The 25,230-nt window shown below is 40.1% G+C and overlaps 1 protein-coding gene across 5 annotated transcripts in view; it reads right to left on the bottom strand.

Moving 5' to 3' along the window:
* Positions 1 to 351: 351 nt before the first annotated feature.
* atp2b1a (ATPase plasma membrane Ca2+ transporting 1a) overlaps positions 352 to 25,230 on the bottom strand; it is a 41,099-nt gene continuing 16,220 nt past the window's right edge. Inside the window, exons 3-22 of one of the 5 annotated variants that reach the window (XM_044185798.1) lie at positions 20,574 to 20,771; positions 20,173 to 20,430; positions 19,833 to 19,958; positions 17,886 to 18,047; positions 16,939 to 16,977; positions 14,683 to 14,838; positions 14,270 to 14,484; positions 13,721 to 13,963; positions 13,388 to 13,629; positions 12,544 to 12,781; positions 11,136 to 11,315; positions 10,963 to 11,050; positions 10,739 to 10,845; positions 10,355 to 10,546; positions 9,123 to 9,336; positions 8,803 to 9,014; positions 8,529 to 8,636; positions 6,984 to 7,172; positions 6,286 to 6,375; positions 352 to 3,704 (exon numbers count right to left, since the gene is read on the bottom strand). In XM_044185798.1, coding sequence (XP_044041733.1) covers positions 3,321 to 3,704; positions 6,286 to 6,375; positions 6,984 to 7,172; positions 8,529 to 8,636; positions 8,803 to 9,014; positions 9,123 to 9,336; positions 10,355 to 10,546; positions 10,739 to 10,845; positions 10,963 to 11,050; positions 11,136 to 11,315; positions 12,544 to 12,781; positions 13,388 to 13,629; positions 13,721 to 13,963; positions 14,270 to 14,484; positions 14,683 to 14,838; positions 16,939 to 16,977; positions 17,886 to 18,047; positions 19,833 to 19,958; positions 20,173 to 20,430; positions 20,574 to 20,771 — 3,641 coding nt within the window. In that variant the 3' untranslated portion in view covers positions 352 to 3,320. Of the gene's footprint in view, positions 3,705 to 4,814; positions 4,871 to 6,194; positions 6,376 to 6,983; positions 7,173 to 8,528; positions 8,637 to 8,802; positions 9,015 to 9,122; positions 9,337 to 10,354; positions 10,547 to 10,738; positions 10,846 to 10,962; positions 11,051 to 11,135; positions 11,316 to 12,543; positions 12,782 to 13,387; positions 13,630 to 13,720; positions 13,964 to 14,269; positions 14,485 to 14,682; positions 14,839 to 16,938; positions 16,978 to 17,885; positions 18,048 to 19,832; positions 19,959 to 20,172; positions 20,431 to 20,573; positions 20,772 to 25,230 lie in introns of those variants that run through there. The other 4 variants (XM_044185800.1, XM_044185803.1, XM_044185801.1 and 1 more) reach the window with 4 other exon arrangements.

The raw sequence follows: 25,230 nt of genomic DNA, 5'->3' as shown, positions 1-25,230 counted from the left end.
AACTGTTCTGGAAAATTGATTGATTGATACACAATTTCAGGCATTTTCTAAAAGATCTCTGGACATGAATCTGACAAAAAGCTCTCACTTCATAATTTTTAATTAAAAGGTACAGTTATTACATATATTTATGTAGGCTGTTAAAAAATGTATGTTTACACTAGGCTATGTTTAGCAGTAATTTGGCTACTGTGTTCATTAGCTATAATCTAATCTAAGCAGATTTCTTGTGTGAAATCCCCCTCACTCAAGGCCGAGATTTTCTGCCACACGTCTGCACTCTGCAGCGTCCACATCTGAATGCATAACGCCATAAACACTGCATGGTAAATGAAAAACATGGCCCTGCCGTTAGGCTAAATACATTTTTTATTTTTAAAAACCATACACATTACTCGACAAGTTTCAAATGTAAATCCAATCACGATATCAATTTAAAATGTTCAAGATAAACAGACATGAAGTACTTTTATTTCCAAATGTTAAAAGATAAAAAAATAATAATCCATAAAACAGATGGAAAAAACATTCATTCCCATTACAGGAAGAAGCTACAGAACAAACTCCTCATATGGATTCCGCTTGTCTTTTCAATTTCTCACTTTGTATGCAATCCTAGCTGCTATTTTTTTCATCTGTAAAACAAGGAAAACAAACTATTTCCTCAGAGAACATTGTGATTTAACATCTCCACTGTCCTCTTCCCCTGTCCACAGCCCTTCAGGTGAAGACGGCCAGAAGGCTGCAGGTAGAATCTGCAGCCTGCTGCCCGAGTCATCCTGTGTGGTTGACAAGCACCGTCCCAAACGTTGAATTAAGTGTGGTAATATACAAACTATAAGAGGCCTGTTCTCTTTCACACCATTTGCACCCTGAGATTATTATGCCAGAACAACACACATTTTAGTGGCCAAAACCATCGCCATATAACGTGATTGGTGTCAAATCATCCAAAATTGATTTAGTATGATGAAAGGTATCATCAGTATCGTCATAAAAATACAAAGGTACATTTTTATTATGATTTGTATCAAAATTCTTTTTCCCCCAAGGAACGCTATGAAATAAAGTACCCTGTGCAGATAGATACCAGTGTATGCCTAGTCTTTATTCTTGAAAAATGCACATGTCCAATTCTTTAGCGTTTCCAGTACATCAGGTGTCAAAAATATTTTACAAACAAATCAAATGCAGCAACATTTATTCATGCTGAAAGGAGTCTTATGGGCAGGGTCGAAGAAAAAAATAAGCCTTTTTGTTTTTGATTTTTAAAATGTCAACAAACCAGAACTCGGAGGAGTAAAATAAAGTTTTTCCTAAGGCGTGATCTTAAAGATTGAATGAAATATGAAAATAATTCACTTGCTTTTTTTGACCAAGACAATGTTTTACTATCTAAATACACAAAGTCTGAAGTTAAAAGGTTCTTTATTTATAGATTCCTTTTAAATTAAATACTTTTTCTATGCCTGAGTAAACAAATTACAATATTGTACATTGGCAGGGGGCTAACGCTTTGCTGAGAAAAACAAAAATAGAAATTAAATGCACCAATTTAAAAACTGTTTTTTTTTTGTTGTTTTTTTTTTTTAAACAAATGACGACCAGGGTCCATATTTATCAAGCACCCAGAGAGAGAAACTCAGTCATAACTGGCTCAGAATGAGGCTTATTTGGTCCTACTTTTAGCTGTAGGAGTAACAGTTACCTGCAGGTGGCAAATGATGGGACAAAGCATCGTCTAAATTGTTATTGTAGCCAAGGCACATTCACGTTTAGTCTATATGAACGTCTTATTGAACAATAAATAGGTGCACTGGCTGAATAGCTCACAACACAGCGCTGGTTTGAACTCAAGTGGTCGTAAAAAAACAAAAACAAACAAGCTTTTTAACTGTAAGTCATTATAGTGCTTTTATGAGTTTTGGCAAAAACAAATTTTTAGCCTTAACGTGCATAAATTAGCTTGTCATACACCCACGAGGGAAGCTATTTTCTTTTTCCCGCATCATATAATCTGAATCAGCCTCTTTTGAATGTAACTAATAACTACTACAAAAAGACATTTTAATTTTACGGTCCAAAGTGTTGTAAAACCACAAAAGTCTAAAAGGAGAACTTCAACTTCCTGCTGAAAAGTGACTTCATAAAAAAGGACCTCATGTCACAACTCCGAGGTAAGACTTTGTTTCCTAGTCCAACTTACAGCATGATTCTAGGTGTCATCCTGAGATGCTTGCTAAATACGGGCCCAGAAAAATTCTTAACTCCCTTTAATGAGTTAACCTTTCAACATGTGGAAATCCTTGAACACAACATAATGAATGAAAAGAGAATCCAGAACTCCAGAAGGTTTTGTGCACATGAAAACTATCGAAGAAATGGAAGAAGTAAATATTTATAGCAACGTTAATGGACAGAGGCCTTAATAGTCTTTCCCGTCCCATCTCCTGTGAAAACACCTCGCCCCATGGACCTCTTTTCTATACAAGCCTTAGTGTTTATTGGTTTGGCTAGAAGGTTCTACATTTATCTACAAATATATAACAAATAAAACTTGCAGGCAAAAATAGTTAAGTTTCAATAGAAACACCCTTTTTTCCTGAAAATACAGCAGTATCTGAAATAATCCTCTCATTCATTTTTTATTCTGTCCCAGTTTTCTGCATCATACATCAGGAAGCTCTTTTGCCTACAAACAGAAAAAAAGTATCTACAAACTTTGTAAACAGACCTGCTTTTTCCAAAAACATAAATAACTCAAAATATTAACAGCCAATGGAGCAGAAGTAAGTTTTGAATGAGCAAGGGCCAAAGTGATAAATATACAACACCATTCAGATAAAAGAGAAGCTAAAGGTTCTTTCATAATTCTTACAGACAATCTTCAAGCCAGGAGGACCACCTCCCCTTCTCAATTAAAATAATAATAATAATAATAATAATAATAATAATAATAATAATAATAACAACAACAATAGAATAATAAAAACAGGTCACTTTCAATCTGAGTTTATAATCACCCCTTGTTTACCGAGAAAAACAAAAGTTACCAAGGAGGGAGGGGTTGAGACAGAGTCCTTGTGTTGCAGTGGGGTATTAATAAGAACCAAAAATAAAAGACCAAAGCATCCACACCAAGCCGTACATTCCTCTGAATGTTTGCTGTTCTTTTAGTCCAGCCCAAGCCAAGCTCTCACAAGACTCCGCTCTCCTTCTAGCCCTCCGTCTCTCCTCTCCAAGTGTTCGTTCGTTTTGTCTGAGTTGAGCTCCTTGGTGGTGGGCAGAAAAGTGGTGGTGACGTGTGGAGCGGGGTCAGATCAAAGGGAGGTCTCCAGGCTGTGTAGGGGGCTCCCTGGGGCCGAGGGGGTTCCTGATTTGGGGCCCTCTGGGAGGAGATGGTTACTGCTCTCCACAGCGTTATTGTTCTGGTTTGGGGAGGGAGAGACCGGCGTGGTGGGGGCGACAGTGGCAAGCGTGGGTGAGGGCGGCGTGGGCGTGGCGTTGCGGGGACTGGCTGAGTTGCGCTTGGTGGGAGCGTCGTCTTCTGCGTCGGTGTCGTCTATGAGGGGAATATGGGGCTCAGAGTCCTCTATCCGAAATTCGGGGTGGGTCATGAAGTTGTGGATTGATGTTCGCGACTCGGGCTTCTCCAGCCCCTCATAGAGGGAGATGGAGCTGCGGAATGCATTCACCACCCGGATCTGGAGGGACGGAGAAGGGACAGGGAGCGGGAAAGGCAGACATTTAGTCACATTCAGTAATGATACATGTGTGTTTTGTATTTTAACACCTGAATAACACCACAGATAAAAACCGAGGGCGCAGGTTTTATTGGGTCAATAATAGGTGAGTTTCAGGGACAAAAACTGAGTGTGAGGGGGGAAACTCTCAGAGACACGTGCAGGTGTGCAGTTATGCTGAGTTGTAAAAGTTCACACTAGCTTCAAAGTGTCAACAGGAACAGCCAATATTCTTCAGTTAAATTCACATTTCACTTCTGTCTCTGTGTGTCACTTCTGTTTCTCTAAGTGAACCTCTGTCCTGTCCTGAAATGTAGACATGTCACTGAATTAAAAGCCTATTTGATGGGGGGGCATAAAAGACTTCAGGTTGCAGTAGTGTGTGACAGACTGGACTGCAAGCCTGCAAAGAACCAGTTCAGATCGCAGTGTTGTTTAAAATAAAAGTGTTTGAGAGATCGAAAGCCTTAGTTGCATTCGGTGGAGACAAACCTGACACTTCACTCTGTGCTTGTAGAAAAACTATTCTTAAAACTCATGTAGTAAATTCAAGAATCAGCCTCAGGAAGGGTACAAACCAGTGTCAAACCCAATGCAGTGTATATTTTTTTTGTGAGTACAGTAGTAGTATTTCACAAAACACTTGGTAGAGGCCTGTGTCTGATTAATCAAAATGCAAAAAAGGAAACCAAGATATAAGAGGAATGCTGTTCTTTAGACAAGAACACATCCAAAGAGAAAAAAAGGAGTGTACTGTTGTTGGACATGCTTTGGAAAGAGTGAGGAGAGAGAAGGGCAAGACAGAAAGAGACAGGAGAAGAAAGAGAAAGAGACAGAGAAAGAAAGAGAAAGGAGAGAAACAGGCAGAGAGAGAGAAGACAATCAGAAAGAAAAAGAGAAAGAAAGACAGAAAGGGGTGGTCAGTTATAGCTTATGTTTGTGGAGGAAAAACAAAAAAGCTGCGGCAGCCAAGCATATCTACAAGCTGGTATACATGTCAAAAACAGCACAAAGAGAAAAAACTCACAAACGAGACCAGAGACTTTGAACCCATGCAGAGCGCGGCGCTACCTTGTGTTCAATGGTAGTAAACCTTTGAGTATAGCCCATGACACATTTCACAGAATCTAAAGAAGAATATGTGGGGGGTCAGTGGTATTCATTCTTTTTTGGGTCATTTTGGCAACACATTGCCAGATGGACACATTCTGCCAACAAACAAATATACACATAAAAAAAAAAAAATTATTTTCCAGAGCACCTGAAAGGAAAAGTTCAGAGTTTAGAAGGGAAGCACCCGCTGGCATGTCCAAGAGATTTAAAGGAGTCCCACCTGAGACAGAGACCTAAACATTACTGCAGCATTGCATAATGTTTCAACGTGCCAGGGAAAAACATTGGATCTGCTGTTAATGTGTCTGGGGAAAGTCCCACATGTTTACATTCAAGAGCACAGTCATTTATTCCATTAAGCTTTTTTCGTGACATCTGTTAGACATTTCAAATCCACTGCCGGTCAGACGGTCTCTGCCTGGGAAGATCTGAAAGAGAAAAAGAGTCATCGTCAAGAGCCACACAGTTCTTTTAAGGGCACGGTCAAGAGGTAGGTCTTTGGAAATACCACCATCAAATGATCCGTATCCGCTCTCGACGTAGTGATCTTCCACGACTGGCATGATGTAAAAGGCTGCCAGACCTTTCAAAACTATGCACAGCCTTGCATGCAAACACACTAACAAACTGTGTCATTATCAACTGCAGCTGCTTATCCACTATAGGGTGCTCTCCCCCCTCTGCCACCCTCCACCCCCTTTTAACATACCCTCTTTTTCACAGCAAAGTCCCAGAAACAGCCACAGCTGGAGAAGAAAAGGTCATTATTTCACCACTGACTGACAAGACATCCACTGACACTCGGTAGATTTTCTCACAGGGGTCCATGTCATGGTTTGTCTCTATTGTTTTAGACCGTGATCATGGGCGTATACTCAAAACATTTACCCGACTAGGGACTAGTGCTGAGAGCTGCGACACAGACCCATGGGTGCTACAGGGGTACAGAGCAGCTGCAGACAAACCTGGTGACTGTCAATCCAGAATGTAATTTTTGTCAAATAGAAAATACCCCCCAAGATAACAGTAAAATCTTTCCATTTCTGAGACCAAAGCAGAAGCAGAACAGAAAACATGATGACACAGAGAAAACACCTTGACACTAGCAGCGACCTGCTTACAGGGTACACATATATACAGCAGTGTTATCAAAGCAATATGGAAGATGTGGTATTTTTGGTGTCTTTTTTTTTTTTGGAAGAAAACAGGGGGGCACATTAGGAGAAGCATGAGAGAGTAAAAGTGTCAACGTTAGGTGAGAAGAAGAGTGGAGGAGGAAGATGTTAGAAGAACAGAAGAAATAAAAGTCTCATGCACTAGAGGAGAACACGCACTCACACCCCACAGTGGCAGAAGCGGTGTTGGCGGCAGTGGCAGCAGTGGTAGTAGTAGAAAAGGCTACATGTGTAGGGCTAGAAACATTGGTTACATCGTGCTGTTGTTGGCTGGAGTTGGAGGCCTGCCGCCTTAGAGCCCCCTGAAAGGAAGTTCCACTCTGGAACGCACTCACTACATCCATCTGCAAAGAATCAGACAGCGTGACAGGAGAAAGCCCAGAGGAAATAAAACACAACACAGCCAGAGGAGAGAGAAAAGAGAAAAAATAAAGAAAAGGCACCAGTAACCATAGAAAAAATGTCACTTGGAAATTTGATTCAGGCATTATAGTTAAGAGAGAGAGAGGACGGTTGGGTTTAAAGGCACTGATCGGAGGGAGCTCTCACAATCTGATCTCACTTTCACTCTTTTCTATGCAGAATCCTTCCATACTTCCAGCTATAGCCATGCCAATACTCTTTGAACATTCAGCTGTTCTAGTGTGCTTTCCATCCAATCCAATTGCTTCTCATCAGTACCTTCAAACTAGTCGTGTTTTAGCAGATAAGATTCAGGCCGAGTCAGAAATAGGCATAGGAACCCGCTTTAGCTCACAAGCAGAGCAGAAAAATTAGAGGGAAGGCTTTTGTTTTTAGGGCATAAGCCATTCTTTAAGAATGCCGAGAGAAAGAACAAAACATAGATTTTAAGCTGGAAGAGCAATAGAGAGTTAAAGGGTTTATGGCTTTTGATTCCCTTGGTGGTGGGTGCGGTGTTCGGTGGTACAGGGGACGGTCTGTAGATTATTACCTGAGTCTGGATGCGATTGAGGCCTCTGAACCAGAGGATCTGGCCTCGGCGAAGCTCCCGTTCAGCATGATCTATCTCTTCCATCTCGTCCAGCTCGTCCAGCTCCTCGTCTGGGATCTCCTCTTTCTGGGTGCCGTGGCCGGCTGTTTTCAAGAATTTTAAGCGGCTGGTGGGTATCGAGGAGATCACCTGGAAGAGATCAGGATTTACATGAGCAGCACTGACTTATGATAATGGTCATAAGTCAGTGCTGTTATAATCTTTTGCTCTTTCAAGCAAAAATGCCAAACATTCTGATTTCAGCTTCTCAAATGTGAGGATCTGCTGCTTTTCTGTGTCACAAGTGATTGTAAACTGAATATATTTGGGTTTTGGAGAAATAGTCAGATACAACAAGCAATATGAAGCTGCCACCTTAGCCTCTGGGAAATTAGAATAGACTTTTTTTTGACATTTTATAGACAAAACGATGATTCTGTTAATTGAGAAAATGATCAGCACATTAATTGAACACAAAAATACATCATCATATTTAAAAATGACCCCAGCAACTGCTGCCGAGAAGTAGATTAAGTACATAACAATGCTAAATAAATAAATATTTAAATCACAATGGCTGACCTTAACTTGCTTATTGCACACAGTAAAGTTAAGTTACACTTTATTAATAACCTATGGAAAATAAATGTTCTGCATACACCCCATCCTATTTGAAAGCAGAGGGCAGCAACAACTCAGAGACCAGCTTAAGGCCAGCACCTTGTTTAATGGTGACCTTCCTTTGGAACCAATAATCTTGGTCCTTCATGCCTTTTCAGTTCTACCACTGTCAGCTGTTAGTACTTACATGCGCTCAGCGCAGCCCTGTTTATTTGTGTCTTGTCAGAAAACGTTGGCGACATTGTTCTTTTTGAATTGACGAGAGTGGATAATGACATATGTGCACTGCTCTGTGGGAGGAGTGTGGGCAGTACAAGCAAACTAGAATTACATCAAACATTCATTATGACTCTCTGCCATTGTCAGCAACAGTGGTGAGGAATCTCAACCCCTCAATCTCTCACTGTCAACAATTACAAACAGACAATTATTTTAACTACAATATGGCAAACAAACTCAAATAATATACTTCACATTAGTCAATTCTAAAAGTAGATGATTATACAGAGTGAAACATTTTTAAATTGTTCAAAATTAAATAAAAGCATTGATAAAAATAATGTATATAGATTTCATCAATGTAAAAGGTCTTTGACAGTGTGACAAACAAATTCAGGTGGGTACATAAAAATTTAAGTTTGTCTAAAGCTATGTACTATGCAGTATAACTACACCGTATGATTTGTTCAAAATTGATTTAATATTAATTTTGAGTTTGGGAGTTTACCCATCTCTTCACAGCAGTGGAACATACTGTACTGTTACACCTCTTTGCCTCCATTAGATGCCCACTAAGCCAACTCCAACACAGGGGGGCAGTGTCACACCATAGTTTTTGTATCTGGCCAACTGAACTTGAAGCTCAGCTGTATAGTCCCATCATACCTGTCCCCATAGTAGAGAGCCAAAGCCTAAGAAAGTGCACCACAGCCACTGGTCGACAGTCAGAGCCACGCAGCTGAACGGCTTCCCTCCGAACTGCACTATGACGATCTAGAGGAGCAGGAAGAGAGGCAGAACTTATGAGAGCAAACCTTTAGATTTAACATTTGTAGGTTGCAAGTCTCAAGGGACTGATAATCTTTTTTCATGTATGAGTCACCAAGCACATTCACAAAACCCCAACAAGTTAGCCACAGTAGTCTTCAGTCTACTTTACCTGGATAATAAAGGTGCCAAAGACAATACTACAGAAGATAAGGTTGTTGAAGATGCCTTCAAAGACATTCCTTTCACCATGGATCTTGCGGGCATTGATCTCGTTGAAAAGCTGCATCATCACAAAGGTATTGAAGACAATGGTGTAGTGTTCAGAGGGAGGGGCATGGAGCGGCGTATTTCTGCCGTTGTCAATGTCAAACACTTTCTCTCCTACAGGAGCAGTCAGAGAGAATGTGTTAAAATAAATGAATCTATTTATCCAAGAAACACACAGTCCACTGGCTCTGTGTACATGAAGAACTACACATCGTTTCTTACCGGCAAAGAGCAGAGTAAAGATGATGATTAGCTGGTACACGCCCTGGCCCAGGATGTTCTTCATCATGGTGCGGGAGATGAGAGGCTTGTTGCGGCCATATGGCTTCCTTAGCAGCAGGGCTTCTGTGGGGGGCTCTGTGGCCAGGGCTAGTGAAGCAAAGGTGTCCATGATGAGGTTGACCCATAACATCTGTACTGCTTTCAGTGGAGAGTCCTGGCGGTAGATAGAGAGAGAGGCACCAAAATAGATGGGAGAAGAGGGGGAAAGATCATTGTCACTGTCACACATACTGTAATATCTCAAACATCATGGGAATTCAGAGCATCTATTTGAGATATTTCAACTGATATGAACCAAATTGCATGTGGAAAAACAAATTATTTTGTGGTTTGCAACATAACTGACGGCACATTTAGATAAGCTGTGGAAGTATGAGCATTGAGGAGTGTGTGTTTTGACCAAGTGGCTGAAAAATGAAGCCAACACGAAGTGCCAAAAACTGCAGTTCATCAAATGGCCGCTTGAGGCTGGCTACAAAAGCGAGTCAATGTTAAAATGCCCAACTTTAGAGCAGAAATAAACATGTATACAGCCTGATACAAAAAACAGTTTTGGTCTCTATAGCTAATTTCCCCCTTTATGACAACTATGGGTTACGTCACGGACACTGTGTCCATGTTTTATACAGTCTATGGTTTTGACATGAGGTCTAAGACTTCATAAGAGTGAAATGACATTTGGTTTCTGTTCACATGTGCGAATGGTGTCAAAAAAAATTAGGAGTTATGTTTACAGGACAGGATGTCTGGAAATCAAGACAACTTTGGTCTCAGAAATATATTGAATATTTAAGATAGATCTGCAACATTTTGGTAGAGATATAAAAGAAGAAATCACTGCATTAGGCTGCAGAAATAAAAACATGATTAACGAATTTCATTGCTTATATTGCTTTAATTGATTATAATTTCTAATGCATGAGGAAAATCAATTAAAAGGCCTCTTTAGAAACAAATTTTCAAAATAATATTAGACCCTGTGTTTCCCCTCAGATTCTATTGCTGGATCTTCACAAGGATATGGTAAACTGATTACTTCACCGATTTGTGATAAAGCTTTAGTTATTTCAATCTGTTGCTGTTTTTCTGTCAGTCAAAGTGTGAACTAGTGAACAAAACATTTAACAGTTTAAACCACGTTTCAACATGAAACAGACTCTTTTGGCGCTAACCTGTGTGATGCAGGCTCCTGTAAATGCTACAATGACAGCCACCACATTGACAGTGAGCTGAAATTGGAGGAACTTGGAGATGCTGTCGTAGACGTTGCGTCCCCACATGACGGCTTTGACGATGCTGGAAAAATTGTCGTCAGTCAGGATGATGTCAGATGCCTCCTTGGCTACATCTGTGCCGGCAATACCCTGGAGATAAAAGAGATGATGATCAAGAATATGTCTGCATCTGATCACAACATTCTTAACCAGTATCACTGAAAATTAAATGTTATGGCACAGTTAGCAAAAAATGCTTTCTATGTATAAAATTACCCATTTTGTCTTTTTTGACTAGACCTCTATTCTAATTAAAAGATAGTGAACACAGAGAAAACTCACCATAGCAAAGCCAACATCAGCTTTCTTCAAAGCAGGACCATCATTGGTACCATCTCCTGTCACTGCAACTACTTGTCTCTGTTCCATCACTGTGCTGTCAATAATACCTAGAAAATTAAAACATGAATATTTTAAGTTGAAACCTTGAAGCCTAAAACAATAAAACTAACAATAACTTCGTAAATTCTTCGTCCATTTTAGTCAAACCACAAAAACAGAATTACCTTTCACTAAGGTGTGTTTGTCTGTGGGGGAAGAACGAGCCAGTACTCGTAGTTTGGGCCAGATCTTGTCAATGCGTTCTTGTTCAATCTAGAAACATGACACAAAACCCTAATAGAATCCCAACAGTACATTTTCAACAGTCTCTGAGGTACAGTATTTTGCTGTAGCCCACCTCTCCTTTTTCATTGCGTATCCTTCGGTTGAACTCTTTGCCCTCCAGGCAGATGAAGTCATCTCCAGGCTGTAGGATGCCACACTTGGTGGCAATGGCTCGAGCTGTGTTGATGTTGTCCCCAGTCACCATCCGCACCGTGATGCCAGCACGCTGGCATTTCCTGATGGCGTCTGGGACCTGAAGGAAAGCGGAAACACAATGAATGAGGAAATGCAAGCTATTTTTGCATTTCACTGGGGATTTCAAAATTAAATTCCCTGTTTTGTGAAGTGGTCATAACATCAAACTCAGCTTTACACAGTTAGGCTTTTTTTCAGGTTTAGATTTATATAGAGACTGTATAGTGAAGTCTCCCTGCTCTTATCAAGCCCCGTCCAAACCACAGGAAGTTGTTTCCAGCAAACAAGTTGAGTGTGCTACCTGCCCACTCATTTAGTTGTGTCACTGTGGAACCACTCATTCAAAAGCCTCAATATCATAGCTCCTGTACTGGTTCAGTATTTGATGTCGCTTGCACCGAAGTGGAGCCACTCCTCATGTTATAAAAATGGCTGATGCAGCATCTCCAGGCATTCAATTTTCTTGCTTTACTGAGAAAGCCTTGGTGCCCAAAAGTCCAGTGGAGCAAGCTACCCCATTAAGCTGCCAGTGTGCTTCAGAAGTGCTTGTCGGATGGTTGAATACCCCCTCCACCCGCACCCGTTCCGAAACAGACAATGACACCCAATTCATGCTGTGATTGACCAGCTATGTGGAGGTGAGAAGGGAACGAAGGTTTGAACTTCTCTCTCTAGCTCTCTTTTGTCATTCTTGACACAACTACGGTATTTCTGTCACCGAGTGCAACACTATGCATGTCTTCTTGGTGAGACTGAAAATGTGCCCTGTTAACCGTATATATAAATGATATTGCGTATCCCTCCGCTCTATGATGGCTGGCTTTTCACCCCCCCTTCGAGTGTGGCTCTTTGGATCAGGTATAAACACTTTTGCCTTCAGACATGGTCGAACAACCCATCGTACAAACTACTACTTTTGGAGCATAACCTGCCCTGGGGCAGCGGATGCTAGCACAACACATGGAGCTGATAAAGTCACAGCACAGGCCCAACATCCAGTAGGACAGCGCAGCTTTACTTTGCAAATTGTGCAGCTAAAAAATCTAGCTAAAAAGCTAAAAAATCCCACCATGGGATTTATCTTTAGTGCTGGATGTCGTCTCCTGGACACCATATGAACAGTTTTGTTAAATCTGTGAAATTTATTAGTGATATTCACACACTTTCATTGAACCCACAAGCAATTTTGTCTATGAAATTAAGTTCTCTCTACCTGTTTCAATTAAAACAACAACTTTGATGTAACCCTAATGCTGATGTGCATCCTTGCATGTGTAGCCACCAACCTCGGGTCTCACGGGGTCTTCAATGCCCACCACGCAGACACAGGTCAGTCCACTGAGGATATCATTTTCATTGTCCCAGTCAGGCTCACCCTCAGAGGCAGGGAAATCTCTGTATCCTAGGCAGATGGTCCTCAGGCCCTCTGAGGCCATGGGCTCAATCACTTTCTTAACCATGTCATCTCTGTCCCGAGGGCGAAACACCTTGGACTCACCATTTGCTGTCAGGATTTTACAGCACCTGGGAGGTGAATAGGGGATATATTAACATATAAGTGTAGAAAAGATTATACAGAGGAAATAAGACATTAAGAGAGATGTAGCTGAGAAATGTGGATGAAGGAGGAGATAGGTACAGAATTAGAAATGGAGAAAATAATTTAGATGAGATAAAGGGTTAAGGGCAGAGGAGAAGACAAAGCGTTTCAATGGTGAGCTGCAGTTGTAAGAAATCACACTAAGCCCTCTGTGGGTTAAAAAGAAGCCTGCTTGGTTAAGAGGCTTACAGAGTTGTTACCGGCTCATTTTCTCAGCGCCTGTTTTTAAGTCGCAAAGTAAGGGGCTTGGGTGGGATGCACTTGAACTTCTTAGCTGCTTAAGCCATTACACTTATCATTTACTGCAAAGTCGGGCCAGCTGGAACAAGCAAAAAATCTACGGAATAACCTTTCATTCAGTAGAATAATTTATGTGGACAGAAGTGATCGCACTTCATACATCAGTGCATATCTCTTCAGTATAAAATTCCAAGAGAAACACAGATATAAAGATAAACCATACAATCCTATATATAAAAAAAACATAAAACATGCAAAGTGAACACCAAAGATGAAAACCGTTTTCTTACTTTTTTAGGAGAATTTCTGAGGCCCCTTTGCTGAACATACGGTAGCTGCCATCAGCCATCTTCAACACAGTGCTCATAGACTTGCGGACTGAGTTGAAGGTGTAGACTTTGTACAGTTTCTCTTCAGGGATCTCGTTGCGAATAGCCTGGTAGTCACGTTTCAGGTCATTAGAAAAGCCAAGCAAGGCACATTCGGTCTTGTTACCCACCTGCCGTGGCAGGCCCCCTTCTTTCTCTGGAGGCTGAAGGCAAAGGTGGGAAGACAGCAAGTAAGGCAAGATTCACGGTGATACATAGTGTATTTTAGAACTATTTTGCTTTCCTCATGCCTACCATGATCTTAGTAGTGTAGGCGCAATTGACTGCGATGCCCAGAATCAGGATGTCTAAAATGGAGGAGGGGATGTTCTCTGGTTCGGGGACCTTCTTGTAGTGCTTTTCAGCGATGAAGGCTTGCACCACAGTCATGCGGTTCATGGTGAGTGTACCAGTCTTGTCCGAGCAGATAGCGGTAGCGTTGCCCATAGTCTCACAGGCATCCAAGTGACGCACCAGATTGTTGTCTTTCATCATTTTCTGTAGGAGGATAAAACAAAATAGCAAATGATCAACAACTAAACATGAACAACTAAATTCAGAGTGGCCAATCAGAAATTTAGGCCAAAGAAATATGTGTAAAGGCTACAATATTGAAATTAATAGCTCCTTGATTGGATAAACCCCTCTGTTAGCTAACAAGTTCAGCACAGAGGATCATAGCTTGGCTTTAGGGTATCAGTTATCCAAGTCTCCTTGTCTTAACAGCCTGGCCTGCTAGTTTTAATAGGCTAAAGTGTAAGCTGGTCAGCACTGGACACAGGTCACTTGGCTAGGAGACTTTACCTTAACGGAGTATGCCAGGGAGATTGTTACAGCGAGTGGAAGGCCTTCGGGAACAGCCACCACCAGAACAGTGACACCAATGATGAAGAATTTCACAAAGAATTGGATGTAAATGGGTGTGCAGTCCTTGATCCAGGGCAGATTCTGGATCCAGAAGGTGTCTACTACAAACAGCACCACCAGGATAATAACAGTGATGGCCGACATAACCAGTCCTGAGGGGAATGAGATAATGAGAAAGAGGGTTTACCAACATGTTAGTTATAACAGAAGTAATTCTGAATAGAAAACATTATAGAATGTTGGAGATGTAGACATTAAAATGACAGTGAATGAATGCACATACAAATTTGTATGTTTTACAATCTACAGCATTCAGCTATGCCAGAATAACGTGTTTTTGTCTGACTCACCTGCTTTGCCAATCTGTACAGCTAATTTGGTCAGTTTGCCCTGGAGAACAGACTTCTCTTTCTTAGGCAGGCTGGTTTTCTTCTTCTCCTCTGCTTCTCCTCCCTCATCACTGTTCAGAGGCTGCATTTCCATTGCAGCACCATCCTGTGCTTTAGCTGCAGCAAAGAATAAGAAAAAGTTGTTAAATGAAATGACCTGACAGTTTCACGTGAGTATTGGCCATTACATTTTTGTGGTATCAAGTGACGCACACAAATTTAAAGTACACAATTTGATTTGTATACAAAGCAACATTGTGTTCATTGTCTTCATATTTTAACAGATTCCAGAGCATGTTTCTGAAATGAAAAGGATTTCTGATCAAACCAGTCTAGCAGCATAACCCAAATAACACACAAGAGCTGCATTCTTCAATCAGGCACTCAATGAAGCCTATTTAGATTTGCACATTTGCAAAATCTGAAATATTTACTTTGTTGTTACACTAGTGAATGGATAAACTGTATTTGGTCAAATAACAAATGAACTGTATTTTATTTAAGTATTTTCACCTTTAATATTTTCATTTTCTATATTCCCTGGTATGATTGTGTTAAGAACAAATAGATCAACAAGTTTAGAATAGATTTTATCTTGACATTTGGTTATCTGATCTGAAGTCACAGCAAGTTGCTTCAGAACAGCATGACAAAAATACTGTTTTATAGAAATATTTCAAGTATAAGACAACAGAGCACTATATTTCAAGATAACAGATTAAATGAAAAGTGACTTCCAAAAGATGAGATGTCACATTGCTCAAAATTTAAGCATGCTTTTTTGACATCCCTTTCATCCATGGAACTTGGGAAATGTCACTGTAATTATGTTTGCAGTGATCTGACTGCACAGTAATTAGCTGAAAGATTTGGAAATGTAATTACCATGCTCCCACCTAGAGATTCAAAGAACAGGTTAACTAGCTAGTAGCATTGGTATCTGTGAGGAATCACCTCCTCCTTCGACAGCAGCCACAGCAGTTGTTGCCAGTTAAATTCCCATAAATCTCTTTCATCTTTTCCTCAACATCCCTCTGGACCCCCCTCCCTCGCATGCAGAACTGACGGGAATCTCAAACCCACATCTAACCAGGTAACCTTGGAGACGCAAAGCCTCTAATGGCAAAGGAGGGAGGAGAGCCAGCCGGCAGGCCAGCGGGGGCTGGTCTCTGTCGTGTCACTCACCACAATAAAATCATTTGCCGGGCACTGCTGCTACTACTTCTGCTGCTACAGGACAACTGACAAATCTTTTCCATCTCTCACTTACTGTCATTTTTTTGGATATTATTACCATACACTATTTTGAGTGTCTAAGCATAGGCAGCCCATGTCCAATTTGTCAATGCTAAAAGCTCTATTTACTATGGTATGGACAGTAACATGGTATTGTGTGTGAATGTATGTAGCAGGAAGAGGAGGAAGAGGAGGGGCATTAACACTAGGCTACTGCAGCTGCTGTGGACTGCGGCTTGTACTGCACTTACATGGCCTGTGTAATCTCAGTCTAAAGGATTACTGTTGATTCCTGGCAGGCAGAGGGAATCTGTGCACCAGGGGCTAGCGCCAGGGTTGTGGTCACAGACCCAAGCACTACTGATCATAGTGTCCCAGCAGGACTACAAGCCCAGCTAGCTGGCTGAGTTACCACTAAAAAGCTTCATTATCACTGTTGTCAGTCTGAAACTGCACCAGTGCAAGTCTTACAGTTTGACTCTGAATAGTTCAGACTGGGACATCAATAGAAATCAAATTGTGGGAGCCTGAGGGAGAGTCAGAAAGAGAGAGATGGGTGGGAAAGCAGATGTTCTGGCCCCAGAATTGTTGCACGGCTTTAATCTCCTCACCACTAATCGCTATAACTGGATTCAGTAGCACCTGCTGCTCAAAGCGCAATGAGCCAGGGAAGGACGAGAAAAGAGGAGATAGAGACAGAAGGGAGGGCCAGACAGTACAATGGATAGGCAAGAACAGCCAGTACTAAGTATACACTGACATGGGGTCATGCAAAAATATGCAACTCCTCATTACTTGCCAACCACTGCAGGCAATTATTAACAAATTGAGGCTTTAACCTACATCCAGTGCTGTTAAATGGAGAGGGAGACACTGATAAAGCTAAATGCTAATCCATAAAAGGTAGGCGCTAAGCTGTAAGGCAATTATATATGGCTGTGTGTGAGAGAGTATGTATGTGCATGTAGGTAAGCAACTTACCTTTCTTACGATTTTCCACAGAACCATCCTGCTTCTTGTCTGTGGAGAAATACACCATGGAGTCAGTAGTAGTAAGTAAAATAAAATGATGGGCATTATACAGCAACTGTACTATTAACCACTATTGTAAAATATTATGTATGTATATAATTATGTCACTTCTCTTTCATTTAAAAAAGGAAAGAAAATCCTGAAATTCTTGCAAAGCAATACACCACTGCTGTGATTTTATGACATACAAAAGGTTCTCTTTATTCTATATTTTATTAAGCGTTAGTCCAACCATTCTTAGTGTTTCGAATGTCAAAGCTAAAAGAACTATGTCCATAAGTAGAGCTGCAACAATAAGTCGATTAATCGCTTAGTCAACAGAACGTTAACCAGCAACTATTTTGATTATCGAAGAATTGCTTTAGTCATTTTTAAAGCTAAAATCTCAAACATTTGATGATGGTTTTCTTTGTCTTCTGTGATAGTAAACTGAATATCTCTTGGACTGTTGGTCAGACAATACAAGACATTTGAAGATGTCAACTTGGGGTGTGGCAAACTATTAAGGGCATTTTTCACATTTTCTGACATTTTATAGACGGATTAATTGAGAAAATATTTGGCAGATAAATCCATAATGAGAGGAATTGTTAGCTGCAGGCCTATCCATAAGAAACTGCAAAACCTCCTGCAGCTCAACCCTGGACCTTGAATCTGCTGCTGAGCTCTTAGAGAGGCATGCAACTACCAAGTCAACTACACTTTTCTGCACCAGCTCAGCACTCACTGCTTTCAATATTATAAAAATAGTCTCAATGGAAGATGATGGAATCTTTCTGTGAGATGCAAAACTGGTGGTAGAAAATGGAAATGTCCGCACAAACACGTCCACCTGCTGCATACACTGATCAATACCAACAGAAATAGGAAGGGAAATAAGCAGTGAGCATACTAACTTTTTCTCTGTTTCTTCTTCTCCTCCTTTTCCTTTTTCTTTTCCTCTTCATCTTCGTCATCATCCTCGGCACTCCCAAGTAAAGTGAAGATAATTCCAGTTTGAGAGTTGACACCCACAGCAGTGACCAGCATTTTCCCTGAGCCTTCCATTACATGGGTGCCTTTGGACAGAGGAGGAAAATTAAATGTCAGTCAATAAGGGAGGGAGGGAGGGAAAGGGTATGTACACTATCTGACTAAATGAGACGTGATATGTTGCTGAGATTGCTTATACCATATTTCTGTTTATACTTTGGCACTAGCTTTAACCCTGACCAAATATACATTTCTAACTTATTTGTTGCTTTGACTTTTTCATTTTGGTTCAGACTAAATGTTGAGCTAGATTCCTTTGCTTACTGAGAAGGTGGTTTAGCCAGGCTTTCAAGTGGCATGTTCAGCTACAAACAAGGAGAAAATAAATGCAGGTTTTCAAATGGAGGCAATAAATACAAAAGGAATGGTGCACTTGCAAGTAAAAAGAGAAAGAAACACAGTCACTGATGCAAATACCCTCCAAACCTTTAATCAACAGCCTTTAATCAAAAGCCAATTGTCAGTCTGGGTGAATGAATGGAAATCTGCGAGGCTACAACAGGGTTTCTCCAGAGTTTAATATCTCTGGGTCTCCATCCCTTCCAGGGCATGGGAAAATCTTGTCGATTTACTCAGAAAAAGCAAATAACAGAAGAGAAAACAGATAGAGAGAAAGACTGAAAAGAGGCATGAGAGAACTTTTATAAGTTTTCCACTTCTCTGTGTTAACTAAAGGATGCTTTCTGTTCATTCGTGAGAGTGATGGCAGAAGGGATACAGCCTGTGCTGAGGGAAATCAAAAAGCAGTGGTAGAGCAATGTGTACACACATACACAGAGAGTACACTCCTCTGTCTTGGAGGTGTGCCAGTACACTTCTTCTGGGGAACTGAGTGGAGCAGTGAAGACAAAGCTATCTGACAGCACAAACACAGTGTTGAAGAGGCTTTGTGCACATGAAATGGACTCTCTACACAGCAAAATTGAAACTATTACATCTGGGGAGTGTTGGATGGCTGATAATTGATTACACTGAGCAGTAGGATAGGGACACCAATTCACTTTCAATTTCTAATCCAATACCACAATACACATAGAGACATATTGTTAAAAGCATAAGGAAATTAGCCAGAACAGGAGTTAAATACTGAATAATGATAAATTCTTAGGGTTCTATTACTTTCAATCTGCAGCTGCAATGGCTCATTTGTGAATATCAAAAATTAACTTAAAAATTCAGTTAGTGGCTTTACCTGTTCTTAGCTGATTTAAGTAAAATCTTCTGGCCTCAATAAAGCATCTTTGTGTCAAGCTAGTACTTGTCAAAAGGTCTCACTGATGGCACTGTGCCTCAGTCCCTCATAGGTCTATTTAGGGTGTTTTTCTTCTAAGACGTCTAAGAAGCTGAAGATAGCAGACCAAATATCAATTTAAAAATCAAGGCACTTAATGGACAATATTGTTTTAATTACTAGAATACATTTTTTAAAGTAAGATTAAGGTCAGTTTCCCCATTGAACTCCATGTGCATGTGACCAAGTCTTAAAAAATGAATTGCATTTTGATATGATGAAATTGCAGAAGGGTTATCTGTCATTTTATTTTAATAAAGACTGAACTAACATAAAGCCAGACTTTGAGCTGCGTTAATTTAAATAGAATAAACATCATCTTCAGTCAGTTTTACAGATGTCTACAAGCATTAAAGATCACGTCTTAATACCAAGTTAAGATGTCTGGCAAAACAAGTCAAAGTCATGTTTTCAATCAAACCCTCTTTCAAAAATCACAACCTTCATTCGTTGTCTTCTGGTAACAACCAGCAAGGAGAGAACTTTTGAGAAGTAAAATAAAATCGAGGCTTCGTATTACCTGATAACAGCATTGGATCTTTTTCTTGTGTTTTCTTGACATGGTCCGACTCCCCTGTGAGTGAGCTCTCATCAATCTTCAGATCGTTGCCTTGGATGAGGATTCCGTCGGCAGGCAAAAGGTCACCTGAAACACACACACACAGACAAAACACGTTTTTAATTTGGAAGAACTATAGTGTGAAAAAGATTTGAATTGTGCAATTATTTTTTAATGTAACATGGATTACATAATATTCATCATAAGCATTCTTAATTGATAGATTTATATTTTATCCACCAAAGAAACATTTACATTTAATTAAATGACTTGAATAACATAGTTGACAATCTCTTCTTACCATATTTTATTTGTGCAACGTCACCGACCACAATCTCAGCCACAGGAATTTGGATAACTTGTCCTCCGCGGACGACAGTAAATTTCTGTTCCTGCTCAATGCGGCTCTGGAGGCCCCTAAACTGCTTCTCTTTACTCCAGTCGTTGAATGCAGTCACCAGCACCACACAGATAACTGACAGAAGAATGGCGGCACCCTCGATCCAGCCCGCTTCTGACTCATTTTCATCATCCACACCACCAGCAGCCCTTCCACAGTCTGCAGAGGGACAGGGGTAACTCTTAATACTTTTTGTATTCACTGACAACTTTCACATAAGTCACCCCAGCTTATCACATCATCCCATCACTCAGGCACAATGAACAATGCACAGTAGGATTGTAATGTAGTGTTTTGCTTACATTCTCTTTCGGCATCTGGAGGTTTATAAAAAGAAAGGCCTAGTGAAACTATGGCTGCCACTTCTAGGATAATCAGTGTGACATCCTGTAGCGCCTCCCACACTAACTGTAAGAAGGTTTTGGGCTTTTTGGGCGGTATCAAATTCTGCCCAAAGACTGTTTTCCGCTTCTCGATGTCTGCAGGCTGTCCACTTAAACCTGGGGAGGGAAAGACAGAGGACAAGAGCATTTCATTCGTAAGATTTCCATTATGAAACTATCTTGAATCAGCTTTAGACTCACAGGTGCCCATGTATACTACTGTCCTGTTATAGAGTCATCTCCCTGACACATCACACGTCTGGTTGGCCTGAGACCCATTCATCCATGTGCACAGAGAGCATTCTGCAGCCACCCATTCAAATGCCTCCACATTCAAGGCACAGTCATACATTCAAAAGGGCCTTCGCACATTTGATGATGCATGACAGTTTTTCAGTTCTATTCATGCCGACTGACTGTGTGGGTGGCTGTGCAGACTGGAGCTGTGTGTGTGTGTGTGTGTGTGTTTGTGTGTGTGTGTGTGTGTGTGTGTGTGTCTGTTTGGCAGAGAGTAGGTGGAGCAGAATTGGGGGCCAGGGGAGAGTGACTGCGTGAAACTGCTACTGACAGGCAAATGGGGGTGGGTGGATGGGGGAGGGTGGCTGAGGGTGCAAGGGATTGAGACTAATAAAGAGTGGAGCTACTGATGGCTGAAGGGAAGCTGCACTCGGAATAGCAGCGTCTTAAGGATCAGTAGGGTCAACGTATGGACAGACAGACTAGAGGTACAATGCAAATCATGACACCACATTTGAATGATGAGTCTGTGCAGTGAATAGCATAGAGGGTAGGGTACATTGTTTTTCTTTTTTTCTTTTGAGAATGAGACAATTCTCCTTCTCATATGCAAAGAAATGCTGTCAAAATAGAGCACTGATGGTAGTCGAGCTGCAACAATTCAATTAGTTGATTGACAAAAAATGAATCAGCAACTATTTTGATAATCGATTTAGTCATTTTTCAAGTAATAATGCCAAAAGATATCTGGTTCCAGCTACTCAAATGTCAAGATTGGCAGATTTTTTTTGGTCAAATATGATAGGGAATTAAATATCTTTGGGGTTTTGACTGTTGGTCAAATAAAACAAGCAATATGAATCCACATTTCCTTTGGCCGTTGGAAATTGTAACAGGTACTTTTTCACTATTTTCTGACATGTTATAGACAAAACAATTGATTGAGAAAATAATCTCTAGATTAATTGATAATGAATATAATTTTGGTTATGTCAGGCAGAGGCAACAGATTTCGCTATGACAAGGCAAAGTGAGAAAGATGGGGCTACAACAGTTTCGTGAAGAACTGCTTGTTGACAATTTAATCATTAGTGGAATTTGTCCACGTTCCTGCCATCTTGAGATAATTAAATAGCTACACACTGCCTCACTGTCCTGATTATACTTTCTTTTCACTACAATGTGCCATCTGAGAGCACTGAAAAAAACAATTCATTTAATACTACCTGTATCAACTGTAAAACTGCTATCTATACATTTCTGATGTATCTGTTTTTCAACCTTTTAGTTTTAGACACTGTCAAGTTAACATTTTGATAGTTTTCTGACAAACAAGTAAAATTTCCATCCCCAATCAACTGCTATTAAAACACAGCCACTGTGTGCATTATCCAGCTGTAAAAAGGTTTCTTTTGGGATTTCTAGGTGGGTAGTTGAAAACAGTGTTAAAGTGATGTTTACATACCATACATACCAAATCTGATTCATAAATCAGTTTTTGAGTCAGTATTTATTTACTAGCCAGGAGTATTCCCTTAATTTCATCTTCCATGATTCCCAGAAGTATGTGACAAGTCTAAACCTCTGTTTTTTCCCCCAAATTACTGTTGTCCAATCCTATCCTTGAAGATGGTTTTGCTAGTAACCACTCAAATTCCAAAACAATCAATAATTATAATGACCAAGATAATACGATACTAATACAGTAATAATAGGACTGTAACTACATATTATTTTCATTATCAATCAATCACTTAAATAGTTTAACTTAATCAATCAGCATGTAAAATGTCAGAAAATAGATGAAAAATTTCCACAAAATCTCAAAGTGAATCAATCAGCTATCAATTGACTAAATGATTAATCAGTTGTCCATTGAGCTCTAAATAATTTTGAGATACTTCAGTAAATAAAATGAGCATTGCATTTACAGTCAATCCAAACTGTTTTGTCCCTGTTGATTCTCACTGTAAATTAACATTATAAATGCTCATAATTAAATTACATCAATGACAATGGGACTGCAATTTACTCTTGAATGAATTGTTTCAATATAATCCTAAAATGGGAGACACTGTTAAGCAGACTGGTGCATGTTGCGTACCATCATGTGTTTAGATCCAATTTAATTAAAACATGGCCTCTCTGGCCTCTCATATTTCTCTCGTTTCATTGCTTGCTTTAAACAATTTTGGTCTACTTCATTAAAGAAGAAAATAATCCTGTATCACTAGGTACATCGTTAATTGACATTACAACCTAACACTAACACATACTTTTCTAAAAGGGAGGTGAGAAGAATGACGATGACTCATCAGCACAGCACATTAAAAGGTTATGGGGTTTATCCTGCATAGCTGCCTGTTGCTGCTCCCTGGCTGTCTCTCACCGTCTGCTTTGATTCTCTATGCCTCTAATGAAAACATGTTGACAGCTAATACCCCATTCAATTTTACACCACATTTTCCCTTTGCATTAGAGCAATAAATACAAGTGACAGAGGGCGATCAACATGTCGTCTCTCCATTGGATACACAAACAGAAAATAGGTTGGCCTTGGCCCCTCACATCAATTTAGCACCCAGAGTCTGTCTCAAGTCAAGCAGCAAATCATTAACCATTTAATTTGGATGCTTGTCCCCAGTTGACCCCTCTGAGTACTGTCATTTTAGCCACCAGTGAGGGGTCAAGGTAAGCCTTCACACTGGGCCTGTCACAATAAAATTAAATATGGTCACAATTTTTCTTTTACTGCTTTCACATAACTGACACACACTGTCCAGTACAATGGGGCACCCCTCACTGGACAAACTACTTCAAAGCGAATATGTAAAGATTCATGCACATGATAACCCACTTTGTGTAAACAAAATGCAGCAACGAGAAGAATCGGTTCTGCACACAATCTTCTTACTTGTGGTAAATTTCAGTAAAAAAACTGGGGTTTTTGGGTCATTAGACCTTAACCAGACCATAGATGGGTACTCAAGGTAAGAACTGCAAGTATGACGAGACTGATTTCAAGAATTACTCGTCTGTCTACCCACCCACCCACACCCACACACTTCATTATATGTAGAGCTTATATACAAACAGATGACAGTCAGGGCATTTACATTTTGCTTTTCAGTTCCCATAAGAACTTTCTTTATGTAGATTAATTTGCTAAACAGTGAGTTGAATCCGAGAAATTGGTAGTTTACTTAAGAATTTGTTCTGTGTATTGTCAGTATTTTTGGATGAACGTCCTCCGTGACCTTTGTAACACAAGCAAAAATACAATAAATGGATTATAATGAGACAAAGGTGTTTGCAATGCTGAAAGGTTGACCCCAAATCTGGGTATGTTAATATGATATTACGTTCACCAGAGTCTAGCACGGATAATTGGATTATGGGATTCCCATCACCTCTGATCAAGTTATAGTATTACTTTTATCATGCAAGATTATTAGGGTTCACACAAGGTACCCACTGGGTAGCAACTGATACACAGTGAGAGTAGTTTTGAAAGATCTTTCATTTAGTGGAACAACAAAAAATGCTGCATCAAGAGACACATTGAGGTGGACTAAGTCCGCTCAAATGCTAAAAGTATGCCTGCTATTTTATAAAATTACCTGTTTTTTATAAAATACTAAAATAATATTTGGGGTTGTTTTTTTTTAACTACCATTAGCTATCATTTTAGCAATTACTTCCCAATGCTTCTTTCCCAATAACAAGTGATCATGGCATTTTGGGTGTTGTTGCACATAAGAAGATTCTGTGCTAATGAGCAGGGCTTTGCTCAACAAATGGAACAATAGTCCTGCACCCTCATTACTATATAGCATGATCATTTCACCTCCAAAAATAGTGTTAAATGAATATCATCATGCAATTTCACAGAAAATGGAATACACTTCTCTGAAACTAATATCATCACTCTACTCTCCCCCAATTGGAGAGTATTACCATACCATACCATCACCATACTGGAGAAGCAGGCTAGAGTACAAATTACATTAAGGCCAAGTGTCTACACAAACTAAATATCTGAATGGTTTGTACTAGAGAGTCTGATCAATCAGCAGTTACTCAAAGTGGCATAACTAACTCAAATCAGGTTTTAACTGTTATCTACATAACAGCTAAAGTTTCTAAACTCACCAAAACCATAACCTTTAATAACTAAATATAACAAAACACAAAAAACAAATTATTAGCGCCACTAACAGAAGTAGGGTCTGGCTATATTCTACATCCACTCACTAAAGCCCATCTAAGCACATCATTTTGAATTCAGACATGAAGACAAGCTACACCAGCCCCCTGAATTACAAAGAGTAAACTATCA

This window comes from Siniperca chuatsi, linkage group LG23, assembly GCF_020085105.1.
Source record: "Siniperca chuatsi isolate FFG_IHB_CAS linkage group LG23, ASM2008510v1, whole genome shotgun sequence".
Lineage (NCBI taxonomy): Eukaryota > Metazoa > Chordata > Actinopteri > Centrarchiformes > Sinipercidae > Siniperca > Siniperca chuatsi.
The sequence above is the reverse complement of the archived record's forward strand: the minus strand, read 5'-3'. Positions and strand labels throughout refer to the sequence as shown.